Source organism: Populus alba, chromosome 5, assembly GCF_005239225.2.
Source record: "Populus alba chromosome 5, ASM523922v2, whole genome shotgun sequence".
Lineage (NCBI taxonomy): Eukaryota > Viridiplantae > Streptophyta > Magnoliopsida > Malpighiales > Salicaceae > Populus > Populus alba.
The window spans coordinates 20,945,187-20,971,738 of NC_133288.1; the positions used below are offsets into that span (position 1 = coordinate 20,945,187).

Consider the following 26,552-nt stretch of genomic DNA (forward strand, 5'->3'; position numbering starts at 1 on the left):
ATCATTTCATCATGCAATTAAAATAATAAAATGCTCGTTTGTTTCTAAATAGTTGGGTAACAGAAAACCATGTGAAAATACTTTAATACCCTTGAAAGTTACAATTGATTTTTCTGATAGAGGGGTTAAACAGCCAGCCATTACACCTTTTCGGTGAACATTGTAGATGGAGATGGCCGAATAGTGTTCTTCGAAGAGGGTTTAACTTGTATTAATGTCTATCGTAAGTTCACAACTAAGTTTTGAATAGGGGCAAAGATTTGGTTCGCAGCATCCAAATCTGGTTTGTGAAATGAAAAACACTCTTGTCATGGTGTGGAGGTTGGATTATGGATAGCTAAAAACTATAAAGTGAAAAAAATTAAGTGTGTAATTGTGGTTATTTTTAAAATATTTTTATGTTAAAATGTATTAAAATAAATTTTTTAAAAAATTATTTTTGAGATTAACGTATCAAAATAATATAAAATATTTAAAAAATATATTTTTTAATAAAAAAATATTTTAAATTTTTATTAAACATAATTTGTATCGTATGATTGTAGGCTGTAGGTTAGAGTGACCGTTCTTGTTTCTCTTTCGATCTGAGCATAGGCATGGACAAGCATGTCCCGAAGTATGAAGCTGCCCTTCAATAATACAAGGGATCACTTTTATTAAAACCTTAAACTAATCACATGATTACAGTCGGTCAGAGGCAGTCTCTTAAGAATACAATATACCTCGGGAGCAAAGACTCAATCCTCGAGTTCTCTTTTTATGAGGGTGATAGTTAGATGTGCTCGAGTTTTGTGAAACCAAACGCCAGTCGGCAGCCCAGAGCAAAAATCCAAGTCCTCGAGCTTTTCTTCTTCTTTTTTTTTTTTTTTTGGGTTTTATGGATTCTTTGTGCTCATTATTATATTGGTTTCTATTGGTTCAAAGGAGAGCATGGATGAATCATAAAAATTCAATCCCTTCTCGTGGCCAAGATTTTTCGAGTCATTCCAAATAGGATTAAAATAGATACTTCTCAATCATAGAATTCATTCATAATTTATCCGTTGAAGAAGAAAACAATACATTATTAAATTTTCAGATCATTTTTTAAATAAATAGATCAATTTAGACCAATTATTTAATTACATCAATGTTGTAATTTATTTTAAAAAAAATTGAAATGGATCCCATCAAATTGATCAAATTAATTGAATTATTAAAAATCCATCACATATAATTTCATCTTATCAAAATCAATTTTGAAAATAAAATTTATCAATGATTTTTAAAAAGAACTTTTGCTCTCAAAAGAGTAAATTAGCATTAAAACATTCATGTTAAAATTTGCAATTAGCAAAACTAAAGAAAGATTCAAGGGTATATTAGCCATTTACTAATCGTAGTATTTAGCTAAAGTAATTTATCCACTTTGGATATCATTCCATTGCATCAGCAAATTATATATATATAAAAAAAAAAAAAAAGTGCCTTGACTTTCCCCTTTTCACCTTCTCCCCAATCCAATCTTAATTAAACTAATCTTGATTCCATTACTACTAATCCCATTCCATCTCTCTGTCTCCACTGTTCATCATGATTCTTAATTAATTTTCTTCCCCCCACTAAACACAGCAAATCCGCAATCAACCCTAAAGGGCCCCTAAATTAATAATTAAAAAAACAACTGGGTCCCACTAGTTTTAACCCTTTTATTTTATTTTCCCTCGATTTTGTTCACAGTCTCACTTCAATGCAGCTTTGTAGTGAGAGCAGGGCATCGGTTCTCTATCCACACTGTTTTTTCAAGGCATAAAGCATGGATCTTTGATAACTTTTGTACAAGTTATACGTCTATGTCCACCAGGATCTGCTTTTCAGGCCTTGATTCACCGGCTTGAGCTACTCATATAGATTGTAAAGGTATTCTTTTGATCACAAGGTTTTGGTGATGTTCAAGAAATGTTACTTTTTTTCTGCACAATTTGTGTTATCTGGAAGTATTGTTTTGATGGGTGGTTGTTTGTTTTTGGATTCAAACTTTGGTTCTTCTATGAGGTGCTGAGTGAAATCCTTGGAAATTGTGATATAACAAGTGGGTGGTGATTTTTGACGCAATATTCTTTACCAAATCGTTTTTTATGGTGGGCTGGTTATTCTGTTTTGTAACCTACCTGGGGCTAGAAATATTAGGTGTCTGTGGAAACTGAGAAGAAAAGAGTAATTTTAGATCTCATGTTGTTTTGATTCTAAGAACTGAATGTGAATTCTGTTCTTCTTGGTCACATGATGTTTGTAAGATTATAAGCAATAGAGGGTTCTTGTTGTTCTGTCTTGAATTAGAGTGATCAGTTCTGTTCTACTCGGTCAAATGGTCTTTATAAGATTGTAAGCAATTGATGTTCCTGTTCTTCTGAATTTGCAGAGGTCAAAGATTTTAATTTTATTCCCCCAGGCGTTATTAGCAACCAAATGTATATTTAAAATGGTAGTCATCAAATGGAAGCTAAGGACTCTCTTTTGTTTTATTGATGGCAAGCAGGGAACAATTGAGATAGTGATTTTTTTTTTTCCGATATGGTAAAATGGAATCACCTCATTATGAAATAAAAGAAGTTACCAAAAAAATGGCTTTGCTTATTTTTTCTAAAGAGGCAAGGTATGACTAGTGTCAAAGTCATAGCAAATTCAAGGAAATGATTTTTTAGCATGTTGTTGCATATTTGTTGAAGGGCTCGTCTTTCCTTTATTGTAGGGTTAGATGCTCAAAAATACAGTATATTTTCTAATAATTTGTGCTCTCTGGTCGTTCAGTAACATGTGAATTCATTATATGTCCTCTTGTTCCCATGTAAAATCTCTGCTTACAATTAAGTAACACTGCTAGGCACTCTGTAGAAGGGAATTTTCTTAGATGGAATTGAGGTTTGAGATAGCTTTTTGTTGCGTTTAATGATGCCACTTACTGGACCCCATGGGATAACTTGAGGGCACTTGCATGGTGCCTGGGTCAGGACCTCTTGTGGCAAGTGGAGACAGAATGCATAAAATGCCGTGACCAACTGAGAATAGAACATCTTACTTCAGCTTTATTGGAGGGAAGGCATTTCATTGATTTGGGTCCAAGCATCATTGTGTTGCTGCCCTATGTAGATTTACTGACCTTGTTGACTGTGAGCATGTGGAGTTTGGTGCTAGGCTTGGCTAGTTGATTAGGCTTAGACATGATAATTATCAATCAAATGTTGATGATACCTGATTTTGGTATTTATGCGTGTTTGATGGTCCTTTACCCATTCATCTTTGGATTTACATGTCTACATAATGAAATAATTACTACGTGATGAGGGATTTGTATAAGTTGAGTGTTTTCTGGACCGACCTTTTGTCCCTTCTTAAAATGAAAAACACAAAAATCTTAACGTGTGAAAGCACTGTGAAATCTTGTTAAGGTTACACGAAAAAATTTGTGATCAAGATCAAGAACCGCAAACCTACCATTTTTGTTGTAAAGAAATAGTCTGACACTATTCTGATTGCAAACTCCTTTGCATTAAAAATGTTTGTTTTTTTCCTCTTTTGTTTTAATGCAATCTCTTTGCTGTGCTTTATGAAAAGCAGGTCAATGGACACATCATCTGTAAGATGTCTTATCAACAGTATTTCTCGATTCATTCATCTTGTTTCATGTCAGACAAGGAAGTTTATGCCTATTCAAAAGGATTATAAGAGCATGGTTATGATGTTAAAGCATTTGAAACCAGTTCTTGGTGGAGTTGTTGATTACAGCATATCTTCAGATGAAGTCCTATGTAACGAGTGTGAAGAACTTGATACAACTGTTAATGAGGCTCGTGAATTTATGGAGAACTGGTGTCCACAGATGAGCAAGATTTGCAGCGTGAGTAATTCTGAACAGCTTATTTGTGTGTAGTGGATCAAATATACAGTGTGTAATGCTTTCAGATGGAGTTCAAAATGTTGGCCTTCAGTATTTCTGTGTGCTGGTTCTTCCATGACGAAGCTCATATTGTTGCTTGAAAGACTAAGCTACAAAAGTAGTCTTCTATCATGTAATTGTTAGTCTGAAATTTTCTTTCTGATCCACGCTAAAGAAGCCAACATATATGAATTCTATAAGATTATGTGAGGCATGCAAGTTAGAAGAACAAATGCAACCTGAAACTGTAATGGAATCTCTTCCTTTTATTTTCACTTCTTTTTTCCTTGGCAATCAAATGTAGCTGTTTATGATATTTGAACACGTGAGCTTTGACTTGGGATGGCCGGGGAGGTAGTTGAGATTCAAACTCTTAATGGACATGTGGTTTTTTCTCTGTCCAGGTCCAGCAAAGTGAAGCACTATTGAAGAAAATCCTGAGCTCTGCACTGGAGATTTGTCAAATATTATGTAGATTGTTGCAGAGTTCTCCATCCGCTTCAACTTTAACTATTGTTCAGGTGTGGATAGAGTTGGAATATTTGTGTCACGCTGTTTTCTTTTTAACTAGACAGTTCCTGGTGGTTTACTCTTTTTTTTTCTTTCACTTTATATTTTTTATTTTTTTTTAATGTGGTCTGATCTATCAGATTGGTCTAATCATTATACCTTTTTAGTTGTTTAGTTGCATATGTCTAGTGTGAGACTGATTTCTGTTTAAATGTTTCCAGCACTGTATGCAGGAACTTCAAGGTTCGAAACACGAAACAATAACAGAACTTATAGAAGAGGCTCTGAGAAGTCCAAGAGATGATGTTTCTCCTTGCAGTAATCATCTTATGAAACTTACTGAAACACTTGGTTTAACATCAAATCAAGAACTCTTGAAAGAAAGTGTGGCAGTGGAGAAGGAGAGGATGAATGTTAAAGTCAATAAAGCAAAAGGGGACTTGGATCAAATTGACCAAATTGTGGATCTGATCTCTCACATACGTAATTGGTTGCTTAAAGTTGAGCGCTTTGATCCTAAGAGTGGTGCCCCAATCCCTCCGTACTTTCGGTGTCCATTATCTTTGGAGCTCATGCTAGACCCAGTGATCGTGGCTTCTGGTCAAACTTATGATAGGGTGTCCATCCAGAAGTGGCTTGATCATGGGCTGAGCATATGCCCTAGGACCCGTCAGACACTCACTCACACAAATCTCATTCCCAATTACACTGTCAAAGCTATGATAGCAAATTGGTGTGAGGAAAACAATGTAAGAGTTTCAAGCGACTCTGTCCCATCACATCATGATTTATTGCCCTTGGATAGTTTTCGTTATCGTTGTTCTTTGCACAGTAGCAATTCTACGTCAAGATCATCCATTGAAGTTGGGAATGGATTTGAGAAACAGAAGATTGGTGTTTCATCTAGATTAAGTGGTGAAGAATTTAATCGGTATCATGTCATGGGGACTGAAAGCTTTGAGCGCCCATCCCGCGAACTTTCATATATACATAGCAGGAGTGAATCGACCTCAAGTGCCATCTCCAGTATTGAATATGTGCCTCCAGCATCAGATGAGATGTTAAAGTTATTAACCATGCATGACAATGTGAATGACCTGTCAGGAGAGATAACTTCTGAATGTCCTGATGTTTCTCCTTCCAATAAAGTAAAGGGATTTTCTCCCTGTTTATCAGGAAGGCAATTTCACAGTTCTAAAACACAAGATGATATGGCCAGCAATAGAAGCCATAACTATAGCAGAACAAACTCCCTTCAGTTTTCCGACTCAGGTTCTCATGATCTATGTACAACTTCTCAAGTCAAGAAGTTGGTTGAAGGGCTTAAAAGCCAATCAAATGAAGTAAAGACTAAAGCGGCTGAAGAACTAAGGCTTCTAGCAAAGCACAATGTTGAGAATCGCATCATTATAGGCCATTCTGGTGCTATCAGACCATTACTTTCACTGCTGTACTCAGAAGTGAAGATAACCCAGGAACATGCTGTCACAGCCGTGTTGAATCTATCAATCAACGAAGAAAATAAAGCCATGATTGCAGAAGCAGGAGCAATAGAACCACTTATTCATGTCTTAAGATCAGGAAATGATGGTGCCAAAGAGAATTCTGCAGCAGCTCTATTTAGTCTCTCTGTTTTAGAAGAATACAAAGCCAAGATAGGCCGTTCTGGTGCTGTCAAAGCCTTGGTGGATCTTCTTGCCTCTGGGACTATAAGAGGTAAAAAGGATGCGGCTACTGCCTTGTTTAACCTTTCAATCTTTCATGAAAACAAGGCTCGAATAGTTCAAGCTGGAGCTGTGAAGTATCTAGTTGAGCTGATGGATCCTGTCACTGGGATGGTTGACAAGGCAGTTGCTCTTCTTGCAAACTTGTCAACAATCAGCGAAGGTCGCATGGCCATTGCAAAAGCAGGAGGCATCCCATTGCTGGTTGAGGTTGTCGAATCAGGATCTCAAAGAGGAAAGGAGAATGCTGCCTCCATACTGATGCAGTTGTGCCTTAATAGTCCCAAGTTTTGTACCCTTGTTTTGCAAGAAGGGGCTGTTCCTCCACTTGTTGCATTATCCCAGTCAGGCACCCCAAGAGCAAAGGAAAAGGTATGCAGCTAATCTCATCTTTCCTTGTTGTACTGTAGCTGTTCTGGTATCTGCTAGCTAGCCAAATTATAGTGGAGGCCGTTGGTACCTTTTGCCAGTTAGGAAAAGAAGCATGGTGGGTTGATTGTGATTGTATTCCTTATGATGTCAATTTTTTTATATATTTTAACTATAGGGGAATCAAGACCAATAAGTTTTTTAACATTTAATGATGATGATGGATGGATATGCTAGATGATAATGCATGTTTGTATGTGTTATGTAGGCCCAGCAGCTTCTCAGTCACTTCCGTAGTCAGAGAGAAGGTTCCGCAGGAAAGGGTAAATCATGAAGAGGGACAAATTTTGTTAGATTTTCTGATTTTTCTTTTGTTTTTGTAGTCTGCCTCGTGTATCTTCTCTGCATCAAGATGATCCATTGGGAAATATTCTTCCATGTTTCTTTAGGTTTGAGCCATATTTATTTTCCTTGCAGTCATGATTTATTTCTCGTTAGGAAAGAGAGGAGTGTCAGTGTGTTGGCTAGAATTTAGTTTTCCCGAGAATATAGCTTGCCCTATTATTTTGTGTGCAGTCACTGGGAAATTTTTTATTTGATTTTTCAATTGATTAGTTCTTCATATTGTACATATCCTGTATATATGCCAATAACTGTTGCAGTCTGCTATATAATGGAAATAAATGATACTGATGCCATTTGACAGAAAAATCTCCAGTTTTGATGGTTTAACTAATTTGTTGTCGTGCAAGTAGTTGAATTGGAGGCATTGCATCAATGCTTGCCTGCCGAGTACGTTCTTGATGTACGTAGATATTGAAATACGAAAAACAGCTGGAAACCTATGGTGATTAGGTGTTGGCTGCAAGTTTCAGCAATATCGTGGCTCCTAATGTCCTTAATTAAGGTGCCGCACCTTGCTGTTGATGTGGATAACCTTTTTGTATGCTTTTTTGTCCACGTGTCTGCTTTCTGGCCTTTGTTTTCTGGTCTCTTCCTTGACCATAAAGAAACCTATGGTGATTGATACCAGCCATCTTTGCTGGAGAGAACTTCTGCAAGAAAACACACCCTCGTGCTCTCTGCCTATCGTTCTCTCCCACTGAAAACAGAGAAATTTCTGTTGATGACAGTTGGGAAGACAGCTTATACAGCACGGGCTATGCTTATAGTAGGATTAAGAAAAGAAAATAACTTTCTGGCCATTAAAGCAGAGGGAAAGGTTGTAGCTCTTCCATCCCATCACGCCAAAATTTGTCACGTGAAAAGGTAGCTTTCATTTCATTTCTCTGTTTCTCTTCCCCTGTATCACAGCAAGATCAAAATCTTGAGGAGGCATTGCTCCAAGATTGGTTTTCCGAGTGATTAAAATCCTTTTTTTTTTTTTTGTAAAAAAAACCTTTCCGTCGAGACAGTGGCAGAATAAAAGCTCCACCCATAGAATGGCAGGCTTGGTCCACTCTAGTCATAAATGGGCCCAAACTCCATCTTCAAGGTTTTACTTTTTGGGTACGATAATACCTCTCACCAACCAGACTACAAATAGTGCACTGTTCCTCACCCATGACCTTCTTCTTCTTCTTCTTTTCTTTTTTTCTTTTTTCTTTTTTGTTTTTTGGGAAGAATACATGACCTCTCACTTATTCTTCACACCAGTCCCTTTTGTTTGTTAGCTTTTCTTCTCCCGTGGAAGAAAATAAGGCTTCCTACATGCTTTGTTTGCTAGTTCAAAAATCATTCAAAAATATTTTAAGAAATATTAATTTAATATTTTTTAAAAAATAAAAAATAATTTAAAAAACATGTTGTAACACAAAAACAAACCATCACTCAACAAATTTACTAGACAGATGTTTAAATGCTTTTACCATGGACAAGGCTGAAATCCAGGTTAGCATATGTTTAGAAGAAAGTTAACAATGCCCTTGTAAAATTTATTTTTCTTCCCTTTTTTTCTCAAAATATAAACCAAATGATTTTTTAATTCATCTCTAATAATAATTTAACTATTTATCAAAATAGCTACTCATACAATAACTCACCCACATTAAATTATACCATCCAGACCAACCAAACTCTTGCAGTAGGGTTGCCCGTACTTTTTTATATTTGTTTGTCAGATTCGATTCATTACTTGGACGAGTTAGGCAAGGTGCACCATCAAGTTATTTTTAACTTTCTTGTCAAATTCTCTGTTTCAACCATGTCATGCAAGCCCAATACCTCCCTTATTAATAAGCTCGGGAAAAGTTAGAAAAACGTACCTAACTCAATTTAAGTTATCAGCAGGAGGCGAGACTTGGCAACAGCAATTATCAAGCTGTTGTTTCTTGTAATCCACCATCATAATCATGTTTTCTTGATGGAGCATCTGGAAAAAGAGACATGCATGGGGCAGGGCCTCGGTTGGCATAAAACCAGTTGTCTAATATTGGAGCAGTGCAGAAGATGGCCTCCTGGTTGGCCCCTACCAGCACCAGAGCCTTCTTAATTTCCTCGGTCTGTTCACCATCTCAGCAGACCACTCTTGTGATGTCAAAATGGGACCTTCACAGTCACAGATTATGTTTGGACTCCATCTTGTAGGATCATTCGAGCCCATTGTTCCCCGTCTCCTGTATAGCTCCTGCGATCAAGAACAACAAATCGATCAGCTTTTAAATTGGTTGCAGAAGATAAACTGGTCACGTGGTTGCATTCCTTGAATCAAGCAAGGATAGTATCAAACTTGGGTTCGAGCCACGTGGTTCCAGACATCCTTTTTCCATACACTCCATCGGATTTTTCTACTCTCTGGTGATAATTATTAATTAAACAGCAAAAATATGAAAAGGACTGGTATTTGTTCCCCCCCATTATCTGACGATAAAGTTAATACTATTAGGTTATAGCAAATTGCAGGGTCCAAATGCTTCCTGGATTTGACATTATGGGATTGGGATGGATATCGAACTTGATGCTGACAACAACCATTGAACAGGTCAAGATGTGAATCAATTAATTAATTAATATAAATACATGTAGTTAAGTGTTTTGTTTTATACCGTTTGATATATTATGCGCTAATGAGGTTATTACATTGCAGCTGTAAAATAAATAAAATGACGATGGTGAATTACTCCTCTTTTTTTTTTAATTTTATATGTTGAGGTTATTGTTTTCTGTATATATAATGGAACTTATCCTTCTCTAGTCTTTGTCTTTCGATAGAAATAAAAAATGGATTTATTAACTCGATGTTGAGGTGGTGATAGCACAAATAATCATCATAATTAATCTTTTATCTCATGATCCCGGCATGTAAAGCTAGCTTTCGCCATGATTAAGATCGATCTATGATTATCTAATTATTTGCGAAATCTTATTGATGTTATATATATTTAGAGTATGAAATACAATGCTTGTATGCATAAACTATAAGGCACGGGAGTCTTAAATATATTCAATACGATATGGATTATTAATTAATTCTCATCTAACCATATATTATATATAAAAAATTAAAAAATTATTCAAATTCGCCCTAGTGTTTTTGGGAAGAAATTAAAAATGTGTTCTATAATCACCCAAGATCCTGGCATTCCTTCAGTGCTTCCTGCAGGGCACAGGCCAACACTAAGCATTACATAAAAATATTATATCATACTATATAATAATAAATTAACTACAGTTTTTTTTTATTTTAAAATAAAATAGTCCTGACACAACAATCTCATAACCTAGACAAAAACTCTATTTAAGGATTCAAAAATAGCTACTGCTGTTTTGCATGATCTTGCATTATTTTATATGCCTCTCTTGGTATACTTATGTTTCTTCGAGCCATCCTATCCTATTAAATTCTGTGTTCGACAAATCGGGTAAAAGTGAGAAAAGAACAGGAAAACATCCATGTCTGAAATTGATGTACTACAATTAATATTTTAACTGTGTGGAATTTATTAATAAACGCAAAGGTTTGTTAAGATGAATCTATTATTTGTTGGAAAGCTTGGGACAAAGATATCTTTGTGATACTTTTATATGTTTTGCTTTGCTTTTCTCTAGGTAATTAAGGTGGAATGTGATGCGGGCAGTGTGCGGACAGCCCTTCCCCCTTTTTCGCCTCTTCCGTATTGCATTTTTTATTCGGTGGTTGGAAATTGTTTTAAAAACGTGTTTGTTTTAATAAAAATATTAATTTGTTGTTTTTTTTTGGTGTTTTTTTTTATGATTTTTGATACGTCAATGTTAGAAAAATATATAAAAAATTATTTTAATATATTTTTAAAAATAAAAAAAACTCTTTAAAAATTACTTCCATATATACCACCGTTGAAGAGAAAAAAAAATGTGTATATTTTTAATGACATATTGTTAATATCAATTATTTAATAATATGACAACATGTTTCTGTGGTATTACTGGAATATTGCTGGCGATGAGTTACTATTTGAATCAATTTTTTTATGTAAAAATATTATCTACATGTAAAAATAACAGAATGAGGGTTGATTTGATGTGATTTTGGTTAAATTTAGTAAATTTAAAAAACAACTAGATGACCAATAAAAATAAGTATAATTCATCAACAAAAACTGGTTCCTTAACAAATCAAATATTAAAAGATAAAGTTGATTTAAAAAATTGGGTTAACCAGTCAAAACATGACTCAAGTTCATGAGGACTCTAATAACTACATTAGAAAGCAAAATCAAATAAATCATGAAGTTAAGTTTCGTAAAAACAAATATTAAAGAATAAAAAATTAAAACATGGATTAAAAAATAGAACAAAGAAATATTAAGATTTAACAATGTTTTATGAGGGCGGTGCCACAATTGAAAAATACCATTTCTTTTAGTGTTTTGAGTTATGAAAATAAAAGATAACAATATAAAAAAATAAAACGAAACAAAATCATAATATATAATTTTAAAAACTAAAGATGTAAATGATGAAATTAAAATTAAAAAAAAATACATTAAAAAAACAAATAAACACTACTAAAATAAAATAATAACATATCCGTTTGAAAAGCACCATCTCTCTCTTTTCAATGTTTTTGTTAATACCATGTACTTGTTAAGTCTAACGTATTACCGTTTATTTATTATAAAGTTTCTCAATTATTACCGGCTCTGTGAAACTTTGGCTTACCAGTTAATATTAAATAATAGAGAATTTATTCCAGAGGACTTCTATGGTTCCACGGGTCTTCTTTCTTTGCCTTCACGCTATCTCCTTCTTTATTATTCGGCGACACGCGGCTTTCCTTTTGAATTTTATACCTTGACTGGTGATTGCAAGTCAATGGCAGTATTGTAAAATACAAGCTCAATTTTGCAGGTCTTTTTTTTCTCTCCTCTTTCTCCACTCTTGTCTTCTACCTCTGTGCTCAGTTTTTTGGCTTCTCTCTCTCTCTCTCTCCTCACAGTCCCTTTTTCTTCATCTTTTCCTCAGTAATTACATATTTCTATTTCATTTCCATAAATATGCATGCCATCGTGTTCTCTTCTCTATTTTTTTTATATTATTATGTCATAATCATAGAAAATACATGAAAAAATAATAATTTAAATGCTTTTTTAAAACAATATTTTTAAAAAATATATTCTTTTTCACAAAAATAAAATATTCTTCTCTCAACGGCCAATTTAAACACTGTTTATCTACGTGATTACATTGTATGTTTTGTAAAATTTGAATTTTTTTTATTATTTTTAAATTATTTTGATATATTATATCTTAAAATAAATTATTAAAAATATATATATTTTAATATATTTATAAACAAAAAAAATTAAAAAAACAAACATTAACTTGATATCAAAAGGTTTATTTAGTCCGAATTTTTTTTCCTCGACAGAACCCGTGGTTTGTTTAGAGTTCGGACGGACACGTATGGTCTGAAAGAGGTTACATGTAAGAAAAAAAAAGTGAATGTCAGAGAAGTAAATATCTAATTTATTAGTGTTAAACTGGTTTTAAGTTTTAAACGAAGGTTTTTAAGCAGGCCTCGGGTTTCCATATAAGAGGATGTACTTAAGCTACGTGGTTGAGGGGGTACCCACGGCCTTAGGCTCGGGACTATTCGAGTACTTGCTAACTTGTCGAGTAATGGCACTGGGGTCCGAGATGTTCTCATGTTGTTCATATTTTTTTAAAATTATTTGTTTTTTACTGCATTGTTTTACCTCAAATTATTATAAAAACTTGAATCTGAGCGAAGTGTTATAATGTACTTCCAAATCTGTATTTTTTAAATCATGACAGTAAAAACTAATAAAATACCAAACATGCACCGAATCTTTCGACTAATTTTATGAAATTCATTATAAATCTAACAGAGTCAATACCAGAAAATTAAAAAAATATTATGGTTTTAATAAAAATAATTAAATTCATTTTTTATTTGCTTTTAATCAACCCCTGAATCTGCAAACGGGGTGTCATAGCTGCTATAATTGCACGCTTACTTTTCAATTCGGAGACAATAAAGACAAAGCCCTTGTACTTACGGTGCTTTAAGATGTTTCGGTGCATTGAGCCTCCAATAGCAGTAAATGTAGATCTCAACAACCCTTAGTTTCTGTTTAAGCTGCCCTCAGTTTGTAGGACAGTATCTAAGGTGGAGACCCAATTGAAGTGTCAGTTATTAAACAGAGTCTGGTCCCATCACACCATGCACTTCCAAAACTCATGGAAACCCCACTTATAAAACTAACTAATTTTGCTTTTAGTGCTGTGGTGTAGGATATAATGTTTTTTTTAAAAAAGATATATTAAAATCATTATTTTAGATCTTTAAATTTTTTTGATATCAAGCATCGAAATAAATGAAAAATATTAATTTAAAAAATAAACATATCCTTACAATGTTTCTATACATTATTATAAACCACCAAAACTACATTACTAATATATAATCTATGAGTTGTCTCTCTTCATTTTTTTTTTGTTTTTAGTAACCCGTGGTGTCTGGGCCAGCTTACGCGCACCACGACTAATCCCCGGGCTCACTGAACATCCTGCAAGCCCAGTAGACAGGTAAAGCACTGTGAAAATGACATGCTGGTACTCTTAAGAATCGAACTTGAGACAGTCGCAATACAAGCATTGCAGTTGACCGCTTGAGCTAGACCCTCAAGGTAGGGCAAGTCTCTTTTCATTCTTTCTTGTTGTCATGGGCTATTAATGCTACGTACTGATTAGTTACCCTACTCAGTATTATGCATTACTCTACCTGTTACTTATAATTGACTAATCAATTATCTATCAGGGGCCAAAAAAAAAAATTACTATAAGTTTTTGAGATGGTAAATATTATTTTTTAAATATATTTTTTTATTTTTTTTAAATTTTAATTTTAATATCAATGTAATAAAATAATTTAAAAAAATTAATTTTAAAATAAAAAAACAAATTTAAATTTATTAAAAACTCAAGTTAAGTCACGGCCGGACACACCATCCGAAACCAGGACATTTTACTCCTTGATTCCAACTATAACTATGGTAATGCGAGTGGCATGCATGAATGAATTCTGTGTTGTGAGTTTGAAGTAATAATATTGGTATGCTAACCAGCAAATAAATATATTTATTGGAGAAAAAAATATATGTCAAGTCAAGATCTTAACCTAACTCCTGTTTACTTTTAGTTGAAACAAGCAATTTTTTTTTATTTTTTTAAAAAAGATTGTAAAACAGCTTTCTTGTGATGAATTGTGCACTTTGCTTAAAAACAAAAGTTAGCATTGAGAATTAATATAGTTAGTAACCCGTCTTCTTGTAGATTGATCTAGTATTTGTCTGGGTTAATTTTTTTTTAAAAAATCAATCTATAATTAATAATTAATATAATCTAATCTAATTAACTTTGTGGAAACTCTTAATTAAAGGCCGAAATAGTAGTTGCTATAACCTCGATTCCTAACCCACAAAGTGATTCTCTATTGGGTCCTCCAATGATTTTTTTTTTTTTTTTTTTAAGTTGAGTCTCTATTTTTTCAAAATTTCATGTCATTGTATACAAAATAATTGTAAATATTTGACGTAAAATATCAATTTATCTTAGAACACAACATCATTCATTGCGTAAAATAGGCAAGGTAGATGGAAAACATTACACATTTGGATGGGAGATCAATTCCTAGCATTCAATTTGGCATATTTTTCAGACGGGGAAAAGCTCCCCAGCATTTAATATAAAGTACTATAAAACTGTCCCTTTCCTACGGATCTGTTGGCTGTTGTGTATAGAAAAGTATAAATACCATTCAAGTCTAAATTACTACGTACCCTTGTGTTGTAAGCGTGACTTTACACTGCAATTCCAGGGCTTTTAAATTTTGGTATTTATTCCTTCCTGTCAAATTCATAGCTATAAAACTCAGTATGATTCGTTGGATTGACCCCACCTCTAATCCGGGTCAGTTAAAAAATTAAATCCAAAGCTGATTGGTTTGACCCAAAAAACATGGTGAGTCAACTTACAATTTGATTGACACATTCAAAACTTGACTTGACTTTTTTTTCTCTTCCAACAATGTCCTTTTGATTTTTTTTTTTTTTAAATCTAAACAAATTGACTTGGGTTAACTTGTCTAACTTACGACCCGGATCTTGAGATGAGTCAATATAATAACTTTAGTCAATTTAATTTATACTCATTGAACTTTCGGTTGAGTAAGTCTATGCTTTTGGTTGTGGTTAGAAAATGAGTTTTGATAACATGTATTATGTCATTTATTAGTGCTACACTCCTAGTCGTATCAAATAATTTTAAAAAATATTAAAAAAAATTATCAAGGCATTGCTAACATGCTTTCAAGATGGAAAAATTTAAACAATGTAGCAATTGATTTGATATTTAATATGACCCGGTTGATTTGATAAGTTCAAGGATAACTTGGATAACTGACAAAAAATATAGTTTTAATAAAAAGATTTTTAAGATGAAAATTCTTTTAAATATCGAGATGAAAACATATTGGATCGATCCAAGTCAATCTAGGTTAATATGTAAAATTTGTTACATATATCACGAGATCTTGATAACCTCATAAAAAACAATAAAAAATATTAAAGTCTAATTTTCAATCAATCAAATATTGAAGAATAAAATTTTTAAAAAAAATCAATTAAAACAAGGATAAAAAAAAAAAAAAGACCCGAGTCAAACCTAGATCTTGAAACTGATATAATCCAATAGAAAACAGATAAAAATAAATTATGAAGTTCAGCTCTCAATTAATTCAATACTGAATGATATAATTGAAAAAAAAATCAATTAAAAAAAAACAAAAAAAAATACTTAAGTCAACCTGGGTTTACTAGTCAAACCTTTGATTGAAGTTATAAAACTGAGATATTCTCACATAAAAAGGTAGAATAAATTATGAAAATTAATTCTCAATCAACCTAAACATTGAAAAATAAAATTGAATAAAAAATCAATGTAAGAAAAATAACAAAAAAACCTCAAAATCAATCAGGTTAACCAGCAAAACCTATAACCCGAATCATGTGACTGAGAAAACCTCATATAAATAAAATTAAAATAAATTATGAAGCTTAATTTCTAATTAACCTAAATATTAAGTTATGAAATTAAAAACAAAAACTCAATTAAAAAAATAAAAAAAAATTGAGTCAATTGAATTAATCTATAAAACACATTACTCGAATCATGAAATTATAATAGTTTAAAAAATATTAAAATAATTTATGAATTTCAATTCAACAAAAAAGAAGAAGAAGAAAATACTGCTGAGAGAGACTCCTTAAATAGATTTTTTGTTAATATTAATATTAATATATGTATTGCTAAAGGTGTTTTAACGTTCACATGATAAAAAGTAAAGAGTTTTTATGATTCATGTAAATTAATAGCTTGTTTCTTTGGTTTGTCACGCAAAGCTCCATTTCAAAGTGTTTTTTTTAAGGAAAATTATTTTCAGTTCTTACAGCTTATTCTATTTTATATTTTAAAAATTAAAGTTTACATCACGAGTTTTTATAATTTTATAAATAAAAAAATCAATAAAAAATAGGTTTATTATTGTATTTAATTTAATAACCAAATAGCCTATGCTGCATTAAAATAATAAAATTACCACTAAGAAAACTCCTCTATTTATTACCAAACATGAGACCCTGCTAGAAATGTCACGAAACCATAACAATTTGTGTTGCCTTCCCAACCGCCTCATATTCACTCGGCGGTGAAAGATAAAGCAACTGGAGGTGGGATGAATAGCACCGAATTTTGACTCTCTTTCTGCCTTCGTATTTACCCTTCATCTTCCCAATATTTTCACCTCCTTTATCCAACCAAAAATAAAATCACCATTGAAGAGAAAGAATCCAATTTAATTTTTTTTTTCTCAGTGTTCAAATCGGTAACTTAATTGAGTTTTTCTGACAGGGAAGGAATCATCACGGTCTCCCCCCTGCTCAGCGCGTATGTTCTTGTTTTTCTGTGATCCCACAATTGCTTTGCTGAAGCTTTCTTCAACCCTCTGCTGCATCATCTCCTCGAATTTCGAAGACATGCTCTCGATCTGGATTGCTTTCCTTCGAATCGTTTCCTGACTTAAAGTTACCTTATCTTTCCTAACAACAATTTCAGATTCTTCTACTGTAACTCTTTTAACAAGGCCTTCCATCACATCCGAGACCATCTGCACAGACTCGAGTAATTCACCAATACAAGCTTTATCTTGCTCATCATATCTTCGACCTTGTTGCTGTTTAAGTCTATTACATGCTTCTTCATCTGGACTCAAAGAAGAAAGATCGACATTAGTCCTAGACCAGCTGGGCAGTAGGGTTCCGTTCCAATCGACAAGCCCCACTCGTTCTAGTTCCTTTATTCCACATGAAGTGTGTGCTAAATCAGGAACAACCATAATTCTCGCTTTTAATTTCAGGTAGGTCAACAATGTCGCAATTGTTTTCGCTCTTCACCAACGAACCTCCAATTTCTAAGTACAAACGGGTCTTGAAATCAATTTGGGGTAAAGGGCCGATTGTGTCTTCGAGCTAGAGAAGAAATGAATTACTTGGAGGACCTCATGATGCCTTTTATTTTTCACTGTAAGGCTGTCCAAAATCTTCTAGTAACTAAACTATTTTATTAAAGTATGTTGCGTAGCAAGTTAGATTAATTTGTTTAAAATTTTAAAATACATTTAATTACAATCAACATGTTTCTTGATAAAAATAAATAAATTATATAAAAGTTGACTTGATTTAATCTTGTTAATTTGATGAATCAAAACATAACTTAAATAATTGATACAAATATAGTTGAGTTTGAAAACGATTTTAAAATGATACATTTTTTAAAATATAAAAACAACAATGTATTAGATTGACATGAATCAATTTATGTTAATCTAACAAACTTATGAATCAAGTTATGAAACTGTAATAACCTCATTAAAAACAAATTGAAATAATTTATGAAGTTCAATACTTTATTAATCTAATATTGAATGGTAAAATTAAAAAAAATTAATTAAAAAAAATCTAAAAAATAACTTTAGTTAATTTAGGTTAACTTATTAAAAACATAACTCGAGTTATAAAATTAAAATAACATTATAAAAAGCAATTGAAACAAATTAAAAAAAACTAATCTTAATAAATTAATTATTAAAAAATAAAATTAAAAAAAAAACATCGTTACCATACCTGTGAAGGGATTAATAAATAGATTTGAAATAGTGAGATTCAATAACTTGATCCTAAACGAAATTATACTGGACCTTTGAAAAAGTATTTTGAACAGTGTTTCACAATAAATAAATAAATAAAATTAAAAGTACCTTCATTATTGAAGCACATTAACAATTTTATTTGTTCTTTCATTCTAACATTAAAAATACATTAACAACTTACTATTTCCAAATACTCTTACAACCATAGTTATATACAGCTTCAATCATAGTTGAAACGAACTCCTTGTACAAATGGCAGCTAGCGTTCGCAAACCAAAAACATTATTAAAATGCATCTCTTTTTAGTAGCAATCAAAATTCAAAATCTGGGCTGAGTTTGCTGAAAGCTATCTGTATACCGATCAATTTGTTTTGTAAATAGCCTTCTCGGACTAGCCAGGAACCCTAACTATATTTCTTGAAATCGTAAAAGAAATGAATAGAGGATACAAGGAAATTGATTATTATACATGGACCTAGAAAGCGTGAAATGTTAGAGAATGCTTCAATTCCTACTATTTATATGCTTTTGTAAAATTATATTATAATATTTAGAATAATTTCTGCTACTAAACTTGTGGAAATATTTTTCCATGGAGATTCTAATTAGAGACAAGAATTGCTGCAAGACTGGGAGGGAAAAAGAAAAGAAAAGGAAAAAAAGACAATTGCTGCTGAACGTATCAGGATCGAGGAGATAAATTTAAAAACACTTGGTTTGGCAGCTCGAACTATTGCTGAAAGGAGGAATTCCCTGCTATTGAAGTGGTCAGAGGTGTTGATTTCCGAGCGTGTTGATGTTCGGAAAGGGCACTGGCAAACTTAGAGTCAAGTTAGGGCTGCCTGAGGTGGATCAGGCAATGAACAGAAGCTTGCCTTGCCATTCTCCCTTCAAACTTTTCAGAGGGTATTCTGGTCACTTACTAGAAAGGAATTGTCATTCAAGGCTACAGGCTCAAGGAACAAAATCATGTTACTACTTTCAATTTTTACCCTCTTTCCTTCGAACTTTTTCCTGTCTGCATCCCAACCTACTTTTCTCTACCCTTGCCATTTCCCACAAGCCCTAACACAGTTCCCTCACTCTATATATCGTCATTAACCAATAAGAGCTGAATTGCTCTACCTTTTTAAGGTAAAAAAAACCCCAATCACTAAGCATTTTCCAGACCCAAGAAAAAAAAAAACCTTAATTCAAGCTTTTCTAGGATTGCTCTAACATTAGCAAAGAGGAAGAGTCCACTCATCCTCTCTCCCATCATCTGTCTCATCATCCCCTTCTTTATTTTTCCACATAAAAAATTATTCCTTTGTTACACTATTTCCAGCTCCACTCCTCATTTTCTCTCCCTTCAAAATGGAAATCTTGTAATATCAACTAATGCTCATAACGTTTTTTTGTTTCATTTATTTCTTTCTTCTTGGCTCTTGCTAGTTTTTTCCCATCAACAGAAAACAAAAAAAAAAACCATAGAACTATCCAATCTTTGGTAGGACTATAAGAAACCAAGGGATTCGGTACTGCCCTTTAATTTCTTTATCTCCGCCCCCCTCTTGAATTAAGGTTTTTGTGTTTAGGAGAGAAGCAAACCCTAGAAAAAAACAAGAAGAAGAAGAAGAAGAAGAAGAAGAAAAGGGTGGAGTGACTATAAAGAAAAAAAATAGGAGGAAAGGCCACCGCCACTGCCAGCAGCAACAGCATAACCTAAACCACCTGAAAGATCGAAATAACTAAAACAAAACTCTATGAATTCAATCCAAGAAATGGAGAGCTCCAACTCTGAAAACACAAGTTTCAACAGCTTAGGCAACAGCAACACCACCAACACAGCCATGTCAGTTTCAAACTTACCACCACCATCCTCCACCACTCCGAGTCGCTATGAGAATCAAAAGCGCCGAGACTGGAACACCTTTGGCCAGTACCTCAAGAACCACAGGCCTCCTCTTTCTCTGTCCAGGTGCAGTGGTGCTCATGTCCTTGAATTCCTTCGCTACCTTGACCAATTTGGCAAGACCAAAGTGCACACTCCAATCTGCCCCTTTTATGGCCACCCAAACCCACCCGCCCCCTGCCCATGCCCCCTCCGCCAGGCCTGGGGTAGCCTTGATGCGCTTATTGGACGCCTCCGAGCAGCCTTCGAGGAAAATGGAGGGAAACCTGAAGCAAACCCTTTTGGAGCTCGTGCTGTTAGGCTGTATCTTCGTGAGGTTCGTGATTTGCAGTCTAAAGCAAGAGGGATTAGCTATGAGAAAAAGAAGCGTAAGCGTCCACCACAGCAACAAATCCAAGCCCTGCCACTGCCACTTCCACTGCCAATGCCACCACCACCAGGTGCAACTTAACAAAAACAAACAAAGAGTACCCTTTATCAAGCAGCTTAAAATACTACTGCTCTTGACAGTTCTTAATTATTTCCCTATCCGTATTATTGGTTATTTTGTTTTACTAGTATGTATGAGTTATAAGGCATTTTAGTATTTAGGGTTAGTCTTTTTCTCCTCCTTTAGGGGTATTTCTATGTTTTCTTTGATATGAGGAAACAATGGGTAGCTAGATCTGCGGATACCATGAATCTGCTTTTGATGCAAACAGTGGTAGTAATATTACTAGTAATGGGACTAGCGGTAGTGGTAATAGAAAAGTGATTGTACTTGCAGTTATGGTCTGTGTTGGGACTGAGAGCATCTATAATTGCTCTTACATTTGTGTAATATTCATGTATGCCAAGCCATAGATTTGCAGATCATGTGTGACCTCATTTCTCTTTCCCCTTCTTTGGACATTAGCGCTTCTTATCAAATTTTATAAGGGTGTTGGAAACTCAGTCACAGTTATCGTGGTTAAAGCTTGAAAGACATTACATAAGAATCATATGTCAGATGTCTAGCACTACTGCTATTGTTTTAATGGTTGGGTTGCAGATGTTTGGTCAGATTTTCATCTCTGCCAAGTCTTCATGTCCGAGTCTCTGACTTACCCTCCCCCCCTATTGTATTGCTACTTTTACTGCCTTTCTGTCCAGAAAACCATAGGAAATTAACATAAAGAAAGAGTATTGATCCATAAAGATCGGTCTTTTAATTAAGTAACCTTGAAAAATTGATAAAGGTAGCCCCACACACGCACAAAACACATATACTCTCTTACAACACATAGTCCCTTGGTATAATTATATTGTTGTACTCTTGTAGTTGTAGATGGACTCCTTTGAATAACCAATGAATTGATGTAATTTTCAGAAACCTGTGCTGTTTCAGCTAGTGTTGTCATTTCAGTTGAAGGGGGGGAAAGACAATGAAAAACGTGGCAGAAAAAAAGTACTTATGGCTTCTGAGATTTGTTGACTACGAATTCAGTATTGTATAGTATCTTTATGTGTGCTACAATTTGACTTCTTTACTAGTAAATTCCTCCGGCCATTTCCCTCATTACTCATATCTTAACAGGTTTTTCGTCTCCTTCTTCAGTTTTTTTGGAAAGAGAGGAGAGAGGTTCATCAGTCGTCAAGTCAAATTACCTAAACACTCACAAGAACCGAGCAAGAAACAATGGAATCTAGTTGGGTTTCTAGTCAAGGCGAAAAATTATTGTTAGTATGAAATTAGAAGACAAGACTAAAGGTCTCCATCCAAAAGTTTGCCATTATTGATGTTAAATCACTATACTAGTGTGCTAATCGGTGACTAAATACCAAACAAGCTTAGAAACCATGCATGGAGACTCGAGGAGCTTTTGCTAATTAGTCTGGCCGACAACACTTTAGTTATAGGCTAATGTTGGGTCATCTTATATAGATTATATTTGGGTTAAAGCAAGAATTTGCATGATTGCTCTATGCTTGTATAAACAGCAAAAAAAAAAAAAAAAAACAAATCAATGTTTATTTTATCCAAGGAAAGATATATGCTAGTGAAACTTCTTTTCCCTTTCAGCGATTCTTGTGGGGTACAATCTTCCACTTTGTTGTTTTAGAGGATCTATTCGTGCCACTAATCATTTGGGTTTATTATGTGATTAGCCATGATATGATTTTTATTTTGATAAAGTTGCTCTATGTAGAGTAACTAAGAAATCATTGATCAAAGAATTTCCTTTTTGTTCTCGCCATGCATATCTTAGATTGTGTCTCCCAATTATAAGTATACTCTACTGTTGATTTTCTGGTTCCATTTACAATTTACTATATATCCTACATATTTAACAAAGGCCTTGTGATGAATCGGCCGAGGAAATCTTTGTATAGTTTCCTTTGCATACCTGAGCAGCTGCTTGAACATGAATTATATATACTTCATGGATTTCCAGACTGATTCATACCACAATTGTATGTAGATTACACGTACGCTTTCTTTTTCTTCTTCTTTTTCCCCCTCTATTTTGAAATGAATATTTGTGTGTTTTATATGAAAAGAAACTTCCATGTGGCCTGCAAACTATTCTAAATAGCTTCTTGAGCATACATCTTCTATACACACAGATGAAGACCAAATACAAACGTATAAATTATTATAAGGGGAGGTTTTGTTCTTGAATTACCCTTGTATGTTCATATATATTACAATTTGGAATTTCTTCTATGTTGTGGTTTGATTCTTAATTCGAACGGTCCTCAATTAACCTTCTTTCCCTAGCCGCTCTGTACTGAATTTATTGCTTACCTGGTAAGTGCTGGCTTGACTCTGTTGTCTATCTAACATTGATTTGATCTGACTTTTATTGTTAATAAACTTCCAGGTTCAAAGCTTTATCGTATCTGCTTGACTAGAATAATTGTGTTGTCTTGAAAGTTGTTGTTAGTTCAGAAGTTTGCAGTCATTTTGTTCTTTTTTTGGTACAATAGCAGCATCCTTTTCAATATTCCTGCGAGCATGATTTTATATATATATATATAGTCACCGCATGTTCCCCATCAATTTCAATTGTTTCTTTTTTCCTCGGCCAAAGGTTTCTGATATCAATTTGTGAAATGAGCATTGGGCACACGTCTTGGCTTCTTTCTAGCATTCATCAGTTTCTTTTTTGTTAATGTTCAAAATGCTCATCATGACAGTGGTTCAATCGACGACTTATGTATTTTTTAGCATAGTTTAATGTTCTAGTATTCCCATATTTTATGTTTTGTAGGGAATGAGAGGATGACAGCGTAGGCCCATTGCGTGGTTGTATCGCAAGAAAGTAGTTTCTGAACGTCAAGGACGATTCTTTTGCCCACAGTGTATATATCCCACACACAGACATAACACTAATTTTACAGTATGCTGCAAAGAACATTGAATTACTAGCTGGAGGATTTCTATGTTAACAAATGTTAGAAAAGGTTGCTTGAAGCTGCGGACCTAGAAAATTTTATTCAGAAAGGCATCCACCGTAACATGTGATTGACCTTTGGATAATGCTTTTTTTTATTTCGAGTTACAATTTAAAATGTATTTTTATAACTAATCTATGATAAAAAAAAAAATAGTTAAATCAGAAATTTATTCGGAGAAAAAGAATGGAGATAATTTTTTTGTTAAAAAAATCAGGGATATTATATGTGTGTGTTGTAATCAATAAATTAAAGCAAAATTTTGACTTAAATTTGCACTAAACTTTTCATTCAAGTTAAAAATTATTTCTATTCAATCATATTATTATTTTTTTACGGATCAAAAATTAAAAAATAATTAAATCATTCCATACTATACCTAAACATTTGACTTTGGTTTCTTACTCAAAACACAAAATGAAGTCTGGCTCCTATATATCACAACTAAATAGATAGCATGTTGAAGGGAAAGGTGCTTGAAAGGCTAATAAATTAAGTAATGCAAGTACTAAAAGATAAATAGCATGGTATAAGGAGAGAGTATTTTCTTCCTAAATCACAAGACTCACACTTGTTTATATATATATATAGTTGTATTTCTTTGTTTTATTGTTTGGTAAGAGCACTAGAAATTTGCTCTCATGTCATCAAGATACATACCAAGGATCTTGATAGGAGAATATGTATCGTTTAAATGAATAAACTACCATTGAGCCAATATTTTGGCATCATATTTATTTTAGGATAAAATCACTATAAATTTATAGACTCACTGCTTTTGCAGTGGCTCGAAATAGTGTAAGGTAAATTCCAAAGATTAGCTTAGAGACTAATTTTCAGTAATACCACTTAGGGTATTTAGTTGTTAAGAAACAAAATTATTTTGAGGAGAGAACTATAAGCTTGTTTGATTGTTTCTCCACCATCTTTCATCAGATTACTATTTAGTTGTATATTTTAGATTCAAACTTCACTTAAACAAAAAATTATTTCTTAAAATCTTCTGATCACATCAAAAATGATGGTGTAATAAGAAATTTTAAGTAATCTCTTTGTTTTTGTTGTAGTAGATTAATTAATTTATTTTTTCTTAGTTTTTTTTTTTCATGTCCCTGTATTTTATCTTGACTATTAATTTTATGATATTTTTAATATTCTTTTGATGATTAAAAAGAAGAAGAAGAAGAAAGATGCACATGTATACCACAAATTAAAAGTCTTTCTAACTTAGACTCGCACTGCCTCAATATTCTCATCATTATCCAAAGGCAATCACCTCGACAGAACTTCTAGCCTACTATATAGATCATTGACCTAAAGGATTTTATGCGGCCTCATGAATACACAGCAAAGCGAGGAGTCTTCTTGGAGAATGATAATCTAGTCAAATTACCGAAAATTACTCGGATGTTCATCGCAGAAATCATCACCCTGAATTAGCGAAAGCATGCTTTTGCACCACAAACAAAGGGTAAATTATATATTGCCCCCCAAGATTCAACAACATGCCATATTGATCCTCACACATTAAATCTTCCAATATACAGTCTTTTAAAAGTTTTAACATAACGTTTTTCTTAATAATTAACCACAATTGAATGACTGTTTCTTTTTCCCCACCATTATCTATCATTCTTTATTTTTATTTTTCAAACCGTTTCCTCGCGAAACCTCAAACATGAATATTAAAAAAAAAAGGCTTAAAAATCCAAAAATAATAAAAAGAAATCAAAAGGTGGCCCGGCTGCTAGTTGCCTTAAGCTATTTAGTGAAAATAAAGGGCAGCATTGAAACTTTTAGAAACTCCGAGGGTAATACTAAAAAATCTAAACCATTAAATGAAGTGAAATATAAAAAAATCTATCGATTTTAATTAGAATATATCTTTTACCCAAAAAATGTAGAAAAAAAAGAAAAAGAAGAACAGGTTTCGGCCTTCATGAGAAATGATATTTCAAGCATGTCAAAGGCTCTCTATTTTAGATTACTTCTATTTATAAAAAAACTAGTGGCCCATCATATTTGTATACTTCTAAATAATCAAGTGTTGGTTTAACTAGAAAATAACAAACCTCAAACAAGTTATGTTGATGATCTAACATATTTATTTATGAACCATGAACGATTCTAAGTTCAAAAGAAAATATAGTCATGTTAAACTAAATTAATGGCTAAAACAGACCATAACTTTTCATTCGACTGTTAGATCAAGCTGTAGTTTTTATAAAAATTCATGAATGTTGTTTTTCTCTTATATTAATATTTATATAGCTACGCAGACTATTGGATCTTGAGATATCAAAAACTTTACTGAGACCCCTGATTTTGACATTTCTGTTATTTTTGGATTTCATACCTTATTTCGAATTTTATCATTGTTTTTTTTTTTTTTTTGAAGTTTTGAATTTTTATTTTGTTTTCTAATTAAGGTAGAGTTTCTAATTTATTTAAAGTTTTGTAAATCTTCTAAAAAAAAAGAATTTAATATTATTATTTTAAAGATAATAGACTGTGAATTTAAGGTATATATTTGCATCCTTTTCTGCCTGTTAAAATATTATGTGTGTTTATTGTCCAAACATTAGAATCTCAAATTCAAAAAGCATTTGAGATTACCTATTACCACATCATTTAACACAAAAATCTTAATTATTTGAGTTAATTTAATTATCTAATTTCATCTAATAGAAATATCAGATATCCACTCAATTAGCCCTCAGTCACACAGGACGGTGTCGATCTCCACCTTCTGTTTTGGTTTCGAAATCTGTTTGGAATATTTCAGACAGTTAGAACGGTGTGTTTGTGAGCAAGAGATACGGATAAGAAGACCGAGTGAAATCAATGCACTTCTTCCGAGTTCCGGGCATAGATTTTGATTTTTTTCTTAACTGTGAAAAAAGGTTGTCTGGTCATGGGAGTGGTTGACAGATGCATTAATGTGTTTTTTAGCAGTGCTGCTAACGCATGCCTCGGCAATTTTTCTAAAGAAACATTAACTTAATTCACATGTT

General features: G+C 33.1%; 2 protein-coding genes and 1 long non-coding RNA gene across 9 annotated transcripts; 2 read left to right on the forward strand and 1 right to left on the reverse strand.

Moving 5' to 3' along the window:
- The first annotated feature begins 1,473 nt into the window (after window positions 1-1,473).
- On the forward strand, window positions 1,474-7,150 carry LOC118062164 (U-box domain-containing protein 3). Of its 2 annotated transcripts, none has more exons than XM_035075871.2 (5): window positions 1,474-1,899; window positions 3,598-3,877; window positions 4,321-4,437; window positions 4,648-6,522; window positions 6,788-7,150. In XM_035075871.2, exons 2-5 carry the CDS (start codon window positions 3,602-3,604, stop codon window positions 6,851-6,853), a joined length of 2,334 nt encoding a protein of 777 aa, XP_034931762.1. In that variant the 5' UTR covers window positions 1,474-1,899; window positions 3,598-3,601; the 3' UTR covers window positions 6,854-7,150. The 2 variants fall into 2 exon arrangements, with proteins under 2 accessions (XP_034931762.1, XP_073265427.1); XM_073409326.1 differs by having other exon boundaries at window positions 1,475-1,899; window positions 3,671-3,877.
- A 43-nt stretch (window positions 7,151-7,193) lies between these two features.
- LOC118062165 (uncharacterized) lies at window positions 7,194-9,469 on the reverse strand. Its single transcript, XR_004689714.2, has 2 exons — window positions 7,715-9,469; window positions 7,194-7,621 (listed from the first exon to the last, which is right to left on the reverse strand). It is a non-coding gene; the product is annotated as an uncharacterized lncRNA (long non-coding RNA).
- Window positions 9,470-19,372: 9,903 nt separating this feature from the next.
- On the forward strand, window positions 19,373-23,587 carry LOC118062163 (protein LIGHT-DEPENDENT SHORT HYPOCOTYLS 4). Of its 6 annotated transcripts, none has more exons than XR_012169967.1 (3): window positions 19,376-20,561; window positions 21,470-21,590; window positions 21,698-22,326. XR_012169967.1 is itself a non-coding variant. In XM_073409526.1 (3 exons), the coding sequence occupies exons 1-2, from the start codon at window positions 19,973-19,975 to the stop codon at window positions 21,526-21,528; spliced, it is 648 nt and encodes a 215-aa protein (XP_073265627.1). In that variant the 5' UTR covers window positions 19,376-19,972; the 3' UTR covers window positions 21,529-21,547; window positions 21,677-22,326. The 6 variants fall into 6 exon arrangements, 5 of the variants coding, with proteins under 5 accessions (XP_034931758.1, XP_034931759.1, XP_073265627.1 ...); XM_073409526.1 differs by having other exon boundaries at window positions 21,470-21,547; window positions 21,677-22,326; XM_073409527.1 differs by having other exon boundaries at window positions 21,470-21,547.
- The last annotated feature ends 2,965 nt before the right edge of the window (window positions 23,588-26,552 follow it).